At 60.6% G+C, this 14,523-nt stretch overlaps 1 protein-coding gene across 2 annotated transcripts; it reads left to right on the top strand.

The window, feature by feature from the left end:
* Positions 1–525: 525 nt before the first annotated feature.
* On the top strand, positions 526–13,949 carry NATD1 (N-acetyltransferase domain containing 1). Of its 2 annotated transcripts, XR_006297780.1 has the most exons (4): positions 526–1,319; positions 8,807–8,925; positions 10,047–10,293; positions 10,853–10,965. XR_006297780.1 is itself a non-coding variant. In XM_043583364.1 (3 exons), exons 1-3 carry the CDS (start codon positions 1,214–1,216, stop codon positions 10,967–10,969), a joined length of 342 nt encoding a protein of 113 aa, XP_043439299.1. In that variant the 5' UTR covers positions 529–1,213; the 3' UTR covers positions 10,970–13,949. The 2 variants fall into 2 exon arrangements, 1 of the variants encoding a protein (XP_043439299.1); XM_043583364.1 differs by lacking the exon at positions 10,047–10,293 and having other exon boundaries at positions 529–1,319; positions 10,853–13,949.
* The last annotated feature ends 574 nt before the right edge of the window (positions 13,950–14,523 follow it).

Here is a 14,523-nt window from a genome sequence, read left to right as displayed (position 1 = left end):
ATTAGCTAATGATGCTAGAAGTCAAGGACAGTCCTTACTTGAAAGCGTGGGCCACTGATTGGAAGAGCTGTGAGGGAACCATAAGTGTTCTCTGCCGCGATTTGGGTAGTGGTCATGTGGCAGTGACCTTCAAGCTTGCACCTTAATTAACAAACTAGTAAAGGGTAACCTGTAGTTCATGTGATTCATAAACAGCAGTGGGTGGGAGGGAGCACAGCTTCAAGTGTGAACAAGATGAGGGTCGGAGGAAGGCTGGTCAAGTCCCCCTTTCGGAAAAGAAGTTTGCCGCCACCCCCACAGTCTTGTGAGTCCCTGCCCCTCTTCTGGGACTCAGTTTCCCCAACTGCGGAGTGGATCCAGAGATCTCCACGGCTTCTTACACTTCTGTCTCTTTTGGGGTGAGGCGGTATTTCACCCCTATCCCAAACGAGTCTTCTCAGGATTGTCCCTCCTCACCAGCCATACCTGCATAAGGGTCGGATACGAAGCACCAAGCCTCCCAAGGTCCCAGCTGTGTGACCTCAGGTCTTTCAGTGCCTCAGGCCTCTATTTCCTCATCTGTAAAATAGAGTCAAGCATACCTATTTTTCAGGCTTGTGATGAGAATTTTCACTGAGTGCAGGGAGTCGTTACTGAGCGCTCCCTGTAGCTTACCAGGGCTTTGCTATGCACACGCTGTGCACACAGCAAGTGCTTAATAAATGGTGGCTTCGAGAGGACGATTAGATTCCCCACGGGTGGTTACATCTTTTTGAGAAGGGGTCCGTGTGGGGGGCCCAAAGTTGCTTGCGGGTCAAACGCAAGAGGGGAAAGGGGTCCCGGTGCAGACGGGGAGCGCGTTGTTTTGTTTGCGGCGGCGAGTGGAACGCGGCCAGCGAGGCGCACGGCCCCTTTAAGAGTCGAATGGAATGTATCAAAACAAAAAGGTCGCGCGCCCACTGGCTGCGCGCCGCACGTGACCTCACAGCTGATTTCCTGGCCCCCCTCCTTTTTTTTGTTGCTGCCGCCGCCGCGGCCGCCGCCGAGTGTCAGTTTCTGCGCCGCCGCCTGCGGTCTCCCGGCTGCGGGCTGCCGGCCGTCCCGAGTCTCCGTCCCCGCCGCAGCCGCCTCCGCCGCCGCCGCCGCCGCCGCGGGCCCGCGCACCGCTCCGCGCGCCCGGCCCTGCCGAGCAGGCGCGGGCCGCGGGTCCCAGCGGCCGCTGCCCGGCGCGCAGATGGCGCACTCGGCGGCCGCCGCGCCGCTGGGCGCGCTGGAGCAGGGCTGCCCCATCCGCGTGGAGCACGACCGCCGGCGCCGCCAGTTCACCGTCCGGCTCAACGGTAACGCGGCGTCCGGCCCGCCCCCGCCTTTTGTCTGCGAGCAAGCGGGGCCCGCCGAGGCCGCCCCCTAGCTGGGGCGCGCGCCCCCGGCCCGCGGCCCGGGAGGGGCGTCGCGAGCGCGCGCCGCGGGGTGGCCTCCGGCGGCCGCCGCTCGGGTGCTGCTCCGCCCGGCGCCCCGGGACCAGGCCGGGGGCTGCGCTCGCGGGCTTGGTGGGGGCGCGGCCGACTCGCGGGCTGGGGAGGAGCGGGCTGCCCGGGAGAGGCGCGCCCACGCGGAGCGCCCCGGGCAGGCGGGCAGGGGACTCCCCCCCCCCCCCCCGGGAAGGCAAAGGTAGAAGTAGGGCCAGCTCGGGTGTTCCGCGGCCGGCACCCTGCTTCAGCTACTCGGGACCCTCACCTGCTGGAGCGCGGCTGTTTTCCGGTGTTGGACACCCCCTGAGGGCTGCCGTCAGTGGTCCTGGAGCGCGGGTCAATGGGGACGTCTCCCCTTTCCCTGGGTGCTAAATGGCTTCTTGCCGCCCCCCGGACTTTAGCTTTCCTGCACCGACAGAGTTGGGAGAATCTTCTGAGCAGACCTAGGGCGGAGGGAGAGAGTGAAGTGTCTGCCCCGGTGGGGACGATGGAGGGGAAGGTGTCACCGTCAGCCCCATTGGCTCTCAGGCTTTGGCCAAGTTGCCTCATCTGTGTGCCCCTGTTCCATCTTTGCAATGGTAATACCACCAGCGCACTCCTCTCCGCTGGTTGTAGGGATGAAATACAATAATGAGAGTGAAGAAGGCTTAGAATAGCGCCGGCAGCATAGAGCAAGTGCTGATCAGCGTGGACTGATCACTGTTTGTAAAACCAGAAAGTAAAGTCGAGTCTTCATTTCCTGTAAAGAAAGTTTCCACCACTTACTAACCCATACTCCCTCCTGGCTAAGAGGTCTGGGGGATTGAAAAAAGAATTATAAAATCCAGGACCATGAACTCCTTGTGCACCACATTAATAACTTTTTCTTCCCTCCCAGCTGGGCCCCTGGAGGCAGTGTCCAAGCCGGAAGGGCCCTTAGGGGCCATTGTGCCCATTTCTGAGAAAGGAAGGCAGGGGATCAGAAAAGGGAAAGGCTTGCCTGAGGTCAGGCAGTAAGTTAGGGCAGAGCTGGGATAGAATCCTACCTGGTGTGACTCCTGGAATGGGCTTGTCCAGTCTGCACTTGGAAGCAGTCAGGAAAGGCTGGGGCTGGGGCTGGGGCCTGGACATTTCTCAGGCCCTACCACATCCCGGTGGTGTGGGCACTATCACCTCCACGTTATGGATGAGTAAACTGAGGTTTGAACCACAGGGACAGTGATTTGCCCCGCATTACCAAGCGCCAGAGCTCAAACCCAACTGACCCTATGCAGCGTTCTTTCCTTGTGGACCTAAGGCCTTCCACCGCCATGGTGCTCGCTGTGGCCTAGCTGGCCATGACACTCAGGGCTGGCCATTCCTGTGTGGAGGGTCCTTGGGGTTTTTCAGATCCTCTTTTCTGAGGTTCCAGAGAGGCCTCTGGTTCCCTTGGGGGCTCCTCTATACATTCATAGAGTCAGAAGAAAAAGGGAACATTTGGGGTTTTCCTTTTTTTTTTGCAAATCAGTACAGCCGAAGGACACCCCTCTAGAATTGGCTGTGGTCAAGGCTGGATGTGGGCTTGGCTTTATTTCTAAACTTGCCTCCTTCCCTTCCGCAGATGGCTAAGTATAAAATGGCCTGGGCTCCCCAGCCAAGCCCCGGGAGGAGTGGGAGGCGGCCAGCTTCTCTCCAGCCTGCAAGGTGGGGTCTGGGTGTGTATATGGGGAGGGGATGGAGATCATCTCCCTCTGGGCCCAGTCCTGCCTCGTCTGCCGAGGGGAAACAGCCTGTCACGGCGGCTCCCGAACCGCAGAGCAAGCCCTGGAGACTGGCTCCTTGTGCCCCTTGAGAGACGTGAATGCCTAGGCGGACAGCCAGAGCAGCCCCAGGGCTCCTGGTGCAGGCTCTGGGGCCATCCCCCCCGGCAGAGCTGTGCTGATAAGCTTCCAGCAAGCTCTGGTTCTGGGTGAGGGAAGAGACCGAGCAGCTGCATTCAAGTCCTCGCGTTCCACGAAGGCCCTGGGCATGTGAGGGGCGGGGGGAGGGGACACTGCTCTTCCCGTTTGGCGGATGAGGATGCTGAGATACAGGGAAGCGACCGACTTGCTCGAGGTCTTGTACCTGGGAAGGGAAGAGTTGGGATTCCTTCCACAAGTCCTTACTGAGCACCTACCGGGTGCCAAGCATCATTCTAGGTGCTGAGTCCTCGTGGGGCTGACAGTCTAAAGGGGTAGTGAACAGTAAAGAAAGCTTAAAGTGTCTTAGAAACCAAGGGCCTGGTGAGGAATAAAGCAGGGCAGCGGGAAGGTGTGTTGGGAAAGGGCTGCTGTTTAGAATCAGATGTCCAGAAGGGCCACTCTGGGAAGGTGCCATTTGAGTAAAGACCTAAAGGAGGCAGGGAAGGGGGTTCTGAGTGGAAGAAGCAGCAAGAACAGGGGCCCTGCGTTGCCTGGTGTGTATCCAGAGAAATAGGGAGTGGAGTAATGGAGAAAGGAAGATTCGGGGATCGCAGCAGATAAGATCAAGAGGTCATGGGGTGGGGGGGGGGGGTACCAGGGCCACAGAAGCCACTGAGGACTTGGCTTTGACTCTGAGTGAGGTGGGTGCCTGGGAAGGTCCTGAGCGGAGGAGGCTAGACGGGATGTTCTGGGCTCCTTCCAGCTGCTCGCAGGGGACCAGACCGTGTGGGGCAAGATAGGAGCAGGGAGGTAGCTACTGCACTAGTCCGGACATTGTGAGGAGGGCTGGGGAGAAATGGCCGGGTCCTGAAGAGACGAAGAAGGACGCGTGGGTAGAGCATGAGATGATGCCGGAGCTCAGGCTTGTCCCCCACATCCAAGTTCTGAAACACTAGCTTGCGCACCCCCATTTCCCAGGAAACAAGGGCACACAGCCAGTAGGCATCTAAGCCAGAATGGAGCCCCTATCCCTGGCAGGTCCCTTCCTTGACCTCTCCTCTCCCCTCCCGGCCAGGGCCGAGTTTCCCACACGCCGCAAGTAGGAGGGTCATCTGGGGGGGGTCCTAGAATCCTGGTGCTTTCCACATCCTCTCTGACCCCCATTTTGCAGATGGGAAGACCAAGTCTCCAGAGAGTTGGCAGGTACCTAGAGCAGGGAGGACGGAGAGGATGCCTGCACTGGCGAGAGGACTAACCCAGTATGTGGACGGACTCGCCTGGGGGACCCGCAGGCTCTGGCCTCATGTGCCTCCTGGCTGTGCTGGGTTCTGCCCCTCGCACTTCTCTGGGTCACAGCCCCGATGACTAACCCGCCTCGAGCCACTGATGTGTAGCCCCTCCCCAAACCAGCCTCTATATGTGCAGATGCCCAGAAAAGCCAGCCAGGTGCTTCTTGGGCCTGCCCCCCTGCTCTGGCACCCACTTGTCCTAAGTCTGCTACTTAGGCTCCCAGAGGGAGCAGAGGGCCCGGGTTCCGGCTTTGCCTCTGCTTCAGTTTCCTGACCTGTACAATGGGTGTTTGGATCCACCGGCCCCCGACTCAGGGCCCGTTCTGGCACAGCAGGGTTGGTGGCTCTCTCCAAAAGTCCCACATCTCCAACCCTGAATCCCGGCTCCTCCTTCTGGCCTGCCAGGGAAAAGAATTTCTCGGTGACCACTTCCCCTGATGGCTTCCCAGGGACCTCGGTCCTCAGTGGGGCTGGATGGAGGGTGCCAGAGTGGAGACACCCAGGGCAGGGCCCCATTAGCGGAACAGCTGTAACTTTCCTCAGAATCAGTTACAGTTCATGACCTCGATGTGATTCTGCGGTCTGGGAGGGTGGTACTGATTGTCCCAAGCAGGAGAGGTAAGGTCTTGGACACAGAGGTCTCAGGATTGGCCTGAGGTCCCCTGGCAAAGCTGGGACTGGAACTCAGGGCCCCACTCTGCCCTGGGCTTGTTCCTGTGGCCCCCCAATGGCGAGCACTGACCCCCTTGCTAGTGAGGCTTGGAGTTCTTGGCAGTTCATGGGACCTGGCCCAGATAAGGGTCTGGGGCCCAAGCAGGCGGCAAGAACAGTTCAACAAAGGCTGGGGGGTCAAGAGCTGGGTGTGTGTAAGGATCCACAAGGCCAGTGTGGCTGGACCAGGTCCCCCCCAGGTGAGAGAAAGGATCCAGTGGGCGGACTCAGGGAAGCCAGCAAGGCAGCCGGAAGAGGGTGCCTGTGGACACGTGAGCACTGGCCAGATTCCAGGCACATTTTGAAGGTTATGTCCATGGACCTGCTGAAGGATCAGGTCAGAGTTTGAGAGGAAAGCAGGGCACGGAGGGCCCTGAGGATCTTGGCCTGAGCCACGGGAAGGTGGCCGTTTTCTGGGGCTCTCCAGGCGTCAGGTGTGGGTGGTTGGGACCAGGTGACCTTTGCTGCCCCTCTAAGGCCCAGGTGCCAGGCCACGGGCCAGGCTCCCCAAGACTGTTCACTAGGGGTCTCTGGGTCCTCCCCAGCCTAGAGTCCTGGGTCTGGCCAGCGGGAGAATTCAGTACAGAGCTTTTCCCTCACACGTAGCCGACCCACCCTGGTGGCCCCAGATGCCTTTTTGTACCCCTTTCAGGTAGAAAACTCTCCTAAGTGAACTCAGCCCCACATGCTGCCAGCCTGTGTGACTGCCTCTTGGAGCCTCAGTCTCCCCATCTGTAAACGGGGCTGTAAGAACCTTACCCATTTTGTGAGACCGTGGAGAGGATTGGTGTGTGGAGAGAGCTGAGCACGGGGCTGCCCGTGGCAGGGCCCCACAGATGTGAGCTGCCCGTCATCTCCCTGAAGGCCAGCCTGGGAAAGCCAGGACCCCAAAGCGCCTTCCTACTGCTCTCCCTCCTTCATTTGGGTTTGCCCCCTCCCCAGCCACTGGTCTCAGAACGTTCCACCTCAGGGCCTTTGCACATGCTGTTCTTAACCACCTGGATAGCTCACCCCCGCATCTCCTCTTGGATGGTTTGCCTCCTCCAGGTCTTTGCTCCAAAGAGGCCTCCCTGTATACTCTGTTTAAAATGGTAGGCCTTCCCTCTTTGCTGTCCAACTGCTCGCCTCGAGTCTTCTATTACGGTGGTTTTGTTTCTCTGTCTTCCTCCGCGAAGGCAGGGTCAGTCCGTTTTCTTCACTGCTGCATGCATAGCATCCAAAACCCTGCCTGACACATAGTAGACCCTCCGTGAGTTTTGGGGTAATTAAATGGCCAGGGCAGGCAGACAGCTCCTCCGGTGACTGGTGACCAGCTCGGGCCCAAAATAGCCTCCTGGTCTCTGCTCTCCTGTCCTGGGTGAGCTGGAGTAACTCCAACAGATGCAGGAGCCGAGAACCGAGTCCCTTGCGACACAGCCGGGACAGGCTGCCGTGGAGGCCACAGCCGGACCCTGGCCCCAGCTCAGCCAGCAGAGCCACAGTTGGGACACAAGGAGGAGATGTTGGGGGTCCGGAGGCGGGGGGAGGAGGCAGAACTGGGGCCACCATCACTGGGGCTGAGAAGGGGAAAGGGCGTTCCAGGCAGAAGGAAATGCCAAGGCAAAGGCCCGGCGGCAGGAGGCGGGAGGCATGTTGGGGGTGGGGGGGGGGAGGGGCAGGAAGAGAACTGGGCTGAGGCTCCGGAGGCCTGGGTGGCAGTTTCCCCTGGCGCTCTCTGTGGTACTTGGATCTCTGGAGCTCAGTTTCCCCATCTGGAAATTGGAAGATGAATTGTAGCCTCCCTCCTGGAGCTCTGGGGAGAAACAGAAAGCCTCCCGCATGGGATCGGGCCCTGGTGCCGTGTCCGACTTGCTGCAAGACCCTGGTCCGGTCATTTCTGTCTCTAGGCCTGTCCGTCCTCCACACCTGCCATAGATGGGGAGCCCAGACGGCACTAGGGGCGAATTCTCTGGGATGCTTTAAAGTTAAAACACATGAGAGACAATTCGCTTTTAAAAATTAGAAAGATAGGGGTGCCTAGGTGGCTCAGTGGGTTGAGCGTCCAAGTTTGGCTCAGGTCATGATCTCACGGTTTATGGCTTCGAGCCCCACATTGGGCTGTGTGCTGTCAGCATGGAGCCTGCTTTGAATCTTCTGTCCCCCCCCCCTTCATCCTCTCGTGCTCACTCTATCTCAAAAATAAAATTTTAAAAACATTACAAAAATTAGAGAAAGACCCTTGGCACTGACATGTTTTCTTTTAGGGGCAGTGATTTGTATTTTCTAATCTCAGGGCCTTTGCATTGACCACACCCTCTGCCTGTCCCTCCCTCAAGCACCCCCTCGGCTCAGAGGTTTTCTTGGAGGGATCTCCCCAGACTGCCCCCCTGGCTAAATGGCCCCGTCTTGCCCCCAACCCACTTTACTTTTTCCTTCGCACACTTGCAACTGTTTGAAATGATAAACCGTGGAGTTGTTCTCAACTCTTGTTTCTCTCACTTACCACGTCCGAGTCATCGGCACATCCTGCTGGCTACACCTGCAAAACACCCTCAGACTTTGATCCCTTCTCGCACCCCACTGCCCCCACCCGGGGCTGTGTCCCCATCATCACTCACCTGGACTAGTGCAGCAGCCGCCTCAGCTGTCTCCCTGCTCCTGTCCCCGGCCTGTTCTCGAGGCTGCCAGACAGATTCCACAAAGTCATGAGTCACCTCCTGCCCCTCCTCTGCCCACGACCCTCCTATGGCTCACAGCTCACAGAGATCTAAGAGGCTCTGCGGGACCTGCTACTGTCACCTCCCTATTCTCACCTTCTCCCGCTTTGCCCACACTGCTCCAGCCACCCGAGCCTCTCACTGTCCCTCAAACACACCACACCCCCTCCTGCTTCAGAGCCTTTCGCCAGCTGTTCCCTCTGCCAAAACACTGTTCCCCCAGACGTCCCAGGGCTGACTCCCTCTGCTCCTTCCTGTCTCTACCAGACACTCCCTCGGCCCCACCCTCTGCCACGCTACACATTAACTTGTTTTCCTTGTTTATCCTCTCTCTGTCTCCCCTTCTAGCCATTTCCACTAGGGCAGGGCTCTTTGTCTGGCTTGCTTGTGGGTGAGTCCCAGTATCAGAAACAGTGCCTGGGGCTCAGTAAACACGTGTTGAGTGGAATGGATGGATACATGGTTGAATGGACAGATGGACCGATCGGACGGCTGGGGACTAGATGGGTGGCTGCATGGCTGAGATGGCTGTGTAGGTGGATGAGTGGGTAGACGGATGGCTGGTGCTGAGGTTGCTACTCAGAGCGTTTTGTAGAGACAACCTCGTTTAGTCGTCAAGCTACGTATGAGGAGTGCTTTCTCATATCCCCACTTTATGGATGAGGAAACTGAGGCACAGAGACATTATTCAGGATCCGACTCTAGCAGCGTGCCTCCAAGTGCCCGTCCCTCCACCAGTTGCCTGAGTCAGGCCCCGAGAGTCGTCACAGCCTCACCTGTTCACCACCCTCCGTCCGCAGGATGTCACGACCGGGCCGTCCTGCTGTATGAGTACGTGGGCAAGCGGATTGTGGACCTACAGCACACAGAGGTCCCCGACGCCTACCGCGGGCGCGGCATTGCCAAGCACCTTGCCAAGGTAGGGGGTGCGGAGGGTGAAGGGTGGGGAGAGGGAGCCGCTCCCGCGTTCAGCTAAACCATGGTCCCGGGGGCTGATCGGGGCCTGTGTCTTGGCTGACGTGTAGACGGGTGCCCCCCGCCCCGGCCAACAGGTTACAGCTGGGAGTATGCAGGCGTCAGGCAGCACACTTTGCCTTCCCCCAGCTCCTCTGGGGCCCGGGTTTCTGTAGGGCTAAGCCTCCTGGCCACTGATGCCTGCCGTGCGTCAGGAGCTCACTGGCTGGGGCCCCAGCACCCGGCATATAGTCCATAGGCGCTCAGTAAATCCTTCCTGAACAAGTGGATAAATGAACGTTCGAGTACATTGGCTTGTGCCGCAACCCCCAACCCCAGCCCCTTCATCCAAAAGCCCCTCAAACCCCAGGCCGGCTGGAGAGCACGTTTGGGCTTCATGCGGGGAACTGCAGCCTGGAACGGAACGGCCTTCCGTTCGTTCTCCCGAGGGCCACTCCAGGCCCACGTTCCCTCCGCCCGTCCTTCGAACCTCCACCCCGACCTCGGGCCTCTGTTCCTCCTCCAGCCTCTGCCCTGGTTTAGTTGCTGACCGGGGCCAGCGGCTTGTGCCTGAGTATTTCAGACATGGCTGTCTTCTTCCTTTAAGGGGGACAAGCTGTGAGTTGGTGTGGGGGGGCTGTCCCGTGTTACTGAGGAGGAACCCCGGGAGTTACCCACCTGGGTAGAGGGGAGGTGGGCCGTGGAGCGGGGTGCACCCCTCCCTCACGGCCTCGGCCAGCCACGGGACCTGCTGGAGGCCCCGTCCGGGACTCCCCTGAGCTGTGCCTGCCGAGGGCACCAAGTGTTCACCGTGTGGCCTCTGACGGGTACCTTCTTGGTCCTTCGGTTTCTTTTTCTGCGAAACGGGAGCAGAGACTGGAGTTTTGTCTCTTGAGGGTCTCAGGTAGTGAGTCCTGAGACGGGGTGTGGACGGTGAGATGCACCAAGGCCTGCTCGGGCACGTGGGGCTGGAGGGTCACGCTGGCCAACCTGGAAGCACGGGGTCCCTGGTAGGTGCTCAGTAAATGCTGCTCCCCTTCATCAGACCAGCCAACCCCACCCGGGCTGTCTTCCACTTTGTTTCAGCAAACGTTTATTAAACACCAGCCGTGTGCAGCATCCTGCCAGGCACCAGAGGCAGGGCGTGCACCAGACAGGCCCTCGTTCTCCGTCTCGTGAGCTCGTTGGTGCACACAACCACAGCCACAGATGAAGGCCACACACTGGCACCCTCATCGCTTCCCCCACGATTGGCTTTGGGAGCCCTGTAAGAACTAAGCGTGACCTCTGCTGGGTGCGGGGGGCCCTGGGGCGCCCCTGACCCAGCCTGAGGGTAAGGTTCCAGAAGGAGGCATCAAATGAGTGGCCACATGGAGATGAGGGAAAAGGCGCTGTAGGCGGCAGGTGCCTTGGGAGCACAGAGGCCCTGAGCTCAGCCGGGGCAGGTGCATTGGGTGACAGGTGTCCTGGTGGCTGGTGGGGAGGGGCGGGGAAGGAGGGGACGGGCCAGACCGGCCACGGGGAGGGGGTTCTCCTGCTCTGCGTCCACCCGATGCCGTTCACAAGCGCAGAGCTGTGCCCGCCTGGCTGCCTGGGTAGAGACTCCCTCCCAGGGCAGTTTTGAGCGGGGCCTCTGGATCCAGTCCTGGCCTGTTCACTTCAGTGCCGTGTGGCCTCGGGCAGCGTACCAAAGCTTTCTGCCTCGGTTGCCCCAACTGGAAGAGGAGGATGGCGGCAGCACCTCCCACCTTCCATTGCAGACCAGGCAGAGCATCGGCCGGCCGCGCGGCAGCCAGCTCCCGCCCTCGGGGTCGGGGAGCAGCCCGGGAAGCGCGGTGGCAGGGGTGCGGGCTCCAGGCACTGACCGCCTTTCTCTCTGCCCCGCCTGCCAGGCCGCTCTGGACTTCGTAGTGGAGGAGGACCTGCGGGCCCATCTCACGTGCTGGTACATCCAGAAATACGTCAAGGAGAACCCCCTGCCGCAGTACCTGGAGCGCCTGCAGCCATAACCCCGGCCCCGCAGGGCGGGAGCCCTCCATGCCAGACCTCTCCTCACGGCCTTCGCCCTGGCCCTCCGCGTGCTCTCAGGAAACCCGCCCCTGCCCCGGGGGACAGACTCAGAGTTATTTTTGTAAGGACACTCACCTGTGGCTCCTGGAGGCCGCTGGCCGAGGATGGGCAGTGGTCCAGCTACCCCGGTAAAGGGGAGGCCGGGCAGCCGAGGGTCCGGCCGCTCCCCCTCCTCAGACGCTGGCTGGCTTCTCAGAAGGCCACCCGGGCCGTTTGCGGGCAGGCCTGCGAGGGCCTGCCGCCAGGACCGGAGTGTGCTCAGGGGCGTCCCGTGGCCAGTCTGGCTCCCCCCTGCTGTTCCCAGCTCTGTGATTGGCAGTAGGGCCAATTTGGGGCCCCGTCTGCCACCACCTACGTCTGTGTCCTTTCTGCAGATGAGGAGGGTGTCCCCCCAAGTGGAGAGGTGCAATAAGAAACCTCGTGTGCCAACTTGCCGGAGGCATAGCACCGAGCCACGGCTGCCACCAGCACTGCCCCTTCTCTTCCTCCGGCTCGTGTGCCCTGGCACCGGGGGGCAGGCCAGGGCGAGGGGCGAGCCTCCTTCATGTGCAGAGCCCGGAATGGGTGTACACGTGAGCACACATGCACACGCACACACATGCACGCACACACACGCATATGCGCACACACACAGGACACTATGTGCAGGGCTGTGCGTCAGCGGAGGGAGCGCCGGGTGTTCTCTCCGTGGTACCTGTTCCCTTCACTCCTTGCCCCCTGGCCTGTCAGCTCTGCAGGAAATCGACACCCACCCGCTACCCGCCCCCACCCTCCGTTTGCCCCGTCTGCCTGGAGCCAGCTCCGGGTGTGGCCCGAGCAACCAAGCACTGGGAAGCCCCCCTTCACTGGCCCCTTGGCCACCCGCAGGGTGGGCTTTCTCAGAGATGACCCTTTGGAGCTCGAATGGGAGGGAGGCGAACTGTCCTCAAGGAACCGTCCTCAGCACCCAATGGGAAGAAACATTTCTGCGGAGGGATTTCCTTCATGGCCGCTGGATGTCAGAGCTGCTTTTCTCTTTCCTGGCAAGCTGGTGGCCGGGCACGTTCTGTGGCCTGGCTGGAATTCCGGGGTTCCTCCCAGACCAACTTTCCTGGCCTGGGAGGTGCACACCAGCACCCTTTGTTCTGCCGGCCTTGTGAGCTGGTTAGAGCTCGGGGTCCTGACCTGTGCCCTACTTCCCACAAGGTCAAATCCGTGCCCGCTCCTCTGTGGGGCTGGAGGGCGACCCTGGGGTCAGAGTCCCTCTGGGGGACTCTGAGATGTCAGTTAACAGCACATCTGGAGGGGTATCCTGTCCCCTTCGGGCCTCCGACTGGGGGAGGGTTTGGGGAGGTGTGTGTGTTCGGGGTACTGGTTGCCAGGTGACCCCTCCCTTTTCTCTGACTCGCCATGGCATCCACTGGCCTGCGGTCGGCCTTTTCCGCTCACCTCTTCGCTTCCAGTCTCTGCACCAAGCTCGCCGCTACCACCGCAGCAGCTCAGGGGCCACCTCAGACATTTGCACAGACACCTTCTCACCCAGTGGCAGGAACGTCTAGATCAGCAGGTGCACAGAGGCCCGACAGCCTGCCCACTGGGGGTCCCTGAGCCCCAGAGAGGCACTGCCCTTAGCATCCCCCACCCACTCCATGTGCCAGCCCCCAACCCCACTCTGGCTTCCAAGAATTCCCCGAGGGCTGAGGACACCCCTCACTTTCCCACCGTGCTCCTCAGCTCTGTTTGCGAAGGGCTACCGCGAGGAGTCAGAGAATCGCCTAGGCCTCCGCTGGGCTGGGAGTCCCTGGGCAGGAAGAACCCAGCAGGAAGTAGGCTCGGCTGCCGAGTCCCCTCCGAGGCTGGGGGTATCGCATCCCTGGTGCGGTCTGAGGAAAGAGCAGGCTGTAGGCCCAAGAATGGACAGATGGGCCTTCTCCCTCTGACTCCTGAGGCAGTGGGGTTGGGGGTCCCCTCCCACTCCCCACCCACACATGCCTTCCCAAGGTCAAGCACAGACTCAGTCATGAAAACTCCTCCCCAGTAGCTCAGCAAGCTGGTGCTGCTTCCCTCCCTGGTCTGCAGGGTGATGTGGGTACCAGGAGAGTACTTGGCCCCAGGGTCCCCCCGGCCCATCCACGGGAGGGTGCCCTGCAGCAGTGGCACACGGGACCCCAGGGCCTACAGGAGCAGAGAGCCAGGTGGCATCAGGAGGGAGCAGCCCTGTTCTAGTCCCCAGTGTGTCCCAGCCCGAACCTGTGTTCTTACAGCAGGTGACGTGCCACACTGGGCAGCATACACACAAAACACTTAGTACTTGAACCAGGAGAAATGCAGGGTCTCGGGGGCCGTGTACAGCCCTGGGCCCAGGAACAGCTCGTCCCCAGTTCCTGCAGGAGCAACCTGGAGCCTCCTCAACTCCGGCTGCCTTAAAGGACCATTGCCCCCACTACGGGGCCCTCAGCCTTCAGCAGAGTCTCAAAGCAACAGCCTGCTCTCTGAGGCTGGGACCCCGCCGTCTGCAGCAGACGCGGGCCCTGGAGCCCCCAGCCCACCTCCACCGGCCTGCCCCGGTGCTACTCAGTCTGTTCCAGCCTCACCCCCACCCATCCGGGGAGTTCCAGGAGCCCTTCCTCAGGAGGCGGGTCACACGGGCCGGTCCTCGCACCACCCTGCAGGGGCAGGGGGACGCTTAAGGATCCCACCCGGGCCCCCCCCCCTTCCAGCAGATCTCCCCCAAAGGCCCCGCGCTGTCCTGCCATGTCTCATTTTGTGGGTTTTTCTTGCCCAGTCAAAATAGGGGGTAACTCATGTGCCTTTCCTACTCAGGACCTGTTCCATGTGGTGTCTGGGCCAAGGCTGGTCTCCAGACCTGCTCCCTTTTGTTATTTTTCAAACTCCTGAACAGATTGCATGGCATACATTTCAATAAAAGGTGTGATGTGGCGTGCGGGCCCCAGGACTGCTAGATGCGACAGCGTGGGTGCTCACAGGCCGGGGTGGGGGGCGGCGGTTCCCCAGCATCTTGCACCTTCCCCACAACAGTCTGATCCCTGGCCCCCTTCTACCTATTCGATTCGGGAGCCATGGGGTGTGAGGAAGGAAGGGAGAGCAGGCCTGGCAGGCGGTCTCCATTCTGTCCCTGGTCCCTGGCATTCAGCCGCTTATTTAATGAGCAGCAAAGCCCCCATTTTCAGGTAAGGAACTCGCTGCGACAGGCACCAGGGCTTGGCTAAGGTCTCCCGGCCAGACACCGGTCGTGTCAGGATCCGGGGGCTTTGGCATCCTTTCCCGTGCCGCAGCTCCCACCTCCTGAGGCCACGGCCGTGCTCTCAACAAGGCCAGCGGGGCAGCCGGACGGGAGTCACCAGGAAAAGGCTGTGAGGTCCCGTCACCTCACGTCAGCTACTGCTCTTAGGCATGGCCCTCTCCCCGCCAAAGAGCCTTGTTGGGAAATCCTGGTCCAGTGTACGGGCCTCTGGGGTAAGCCGGGCACTGTGCTCGAGGACTGTGTGGCCCC

The sequence above is a fragment of the Prionailurus bengalensis genome, chromosome E1 (assembly GCF_016509475.1).
Source record: "Prionailurus bengalensis isolate Pbe53 chromosome E1, Fcat_Pben_1.1_paternal_pri, whole genome shotgun sequence".
NCBI classification, from domain to species: domain Eukaryota; kingdom Metazoa; phylum Chordata; class Mammalia; order Carnivora; family Felidae; genus Prionailurus; species Prionailurus bengalensis.
Note: the sequence above shows the minus strand (reverse complement) of the source record. Positions and strands in the feature narration are given on the sequence as shown.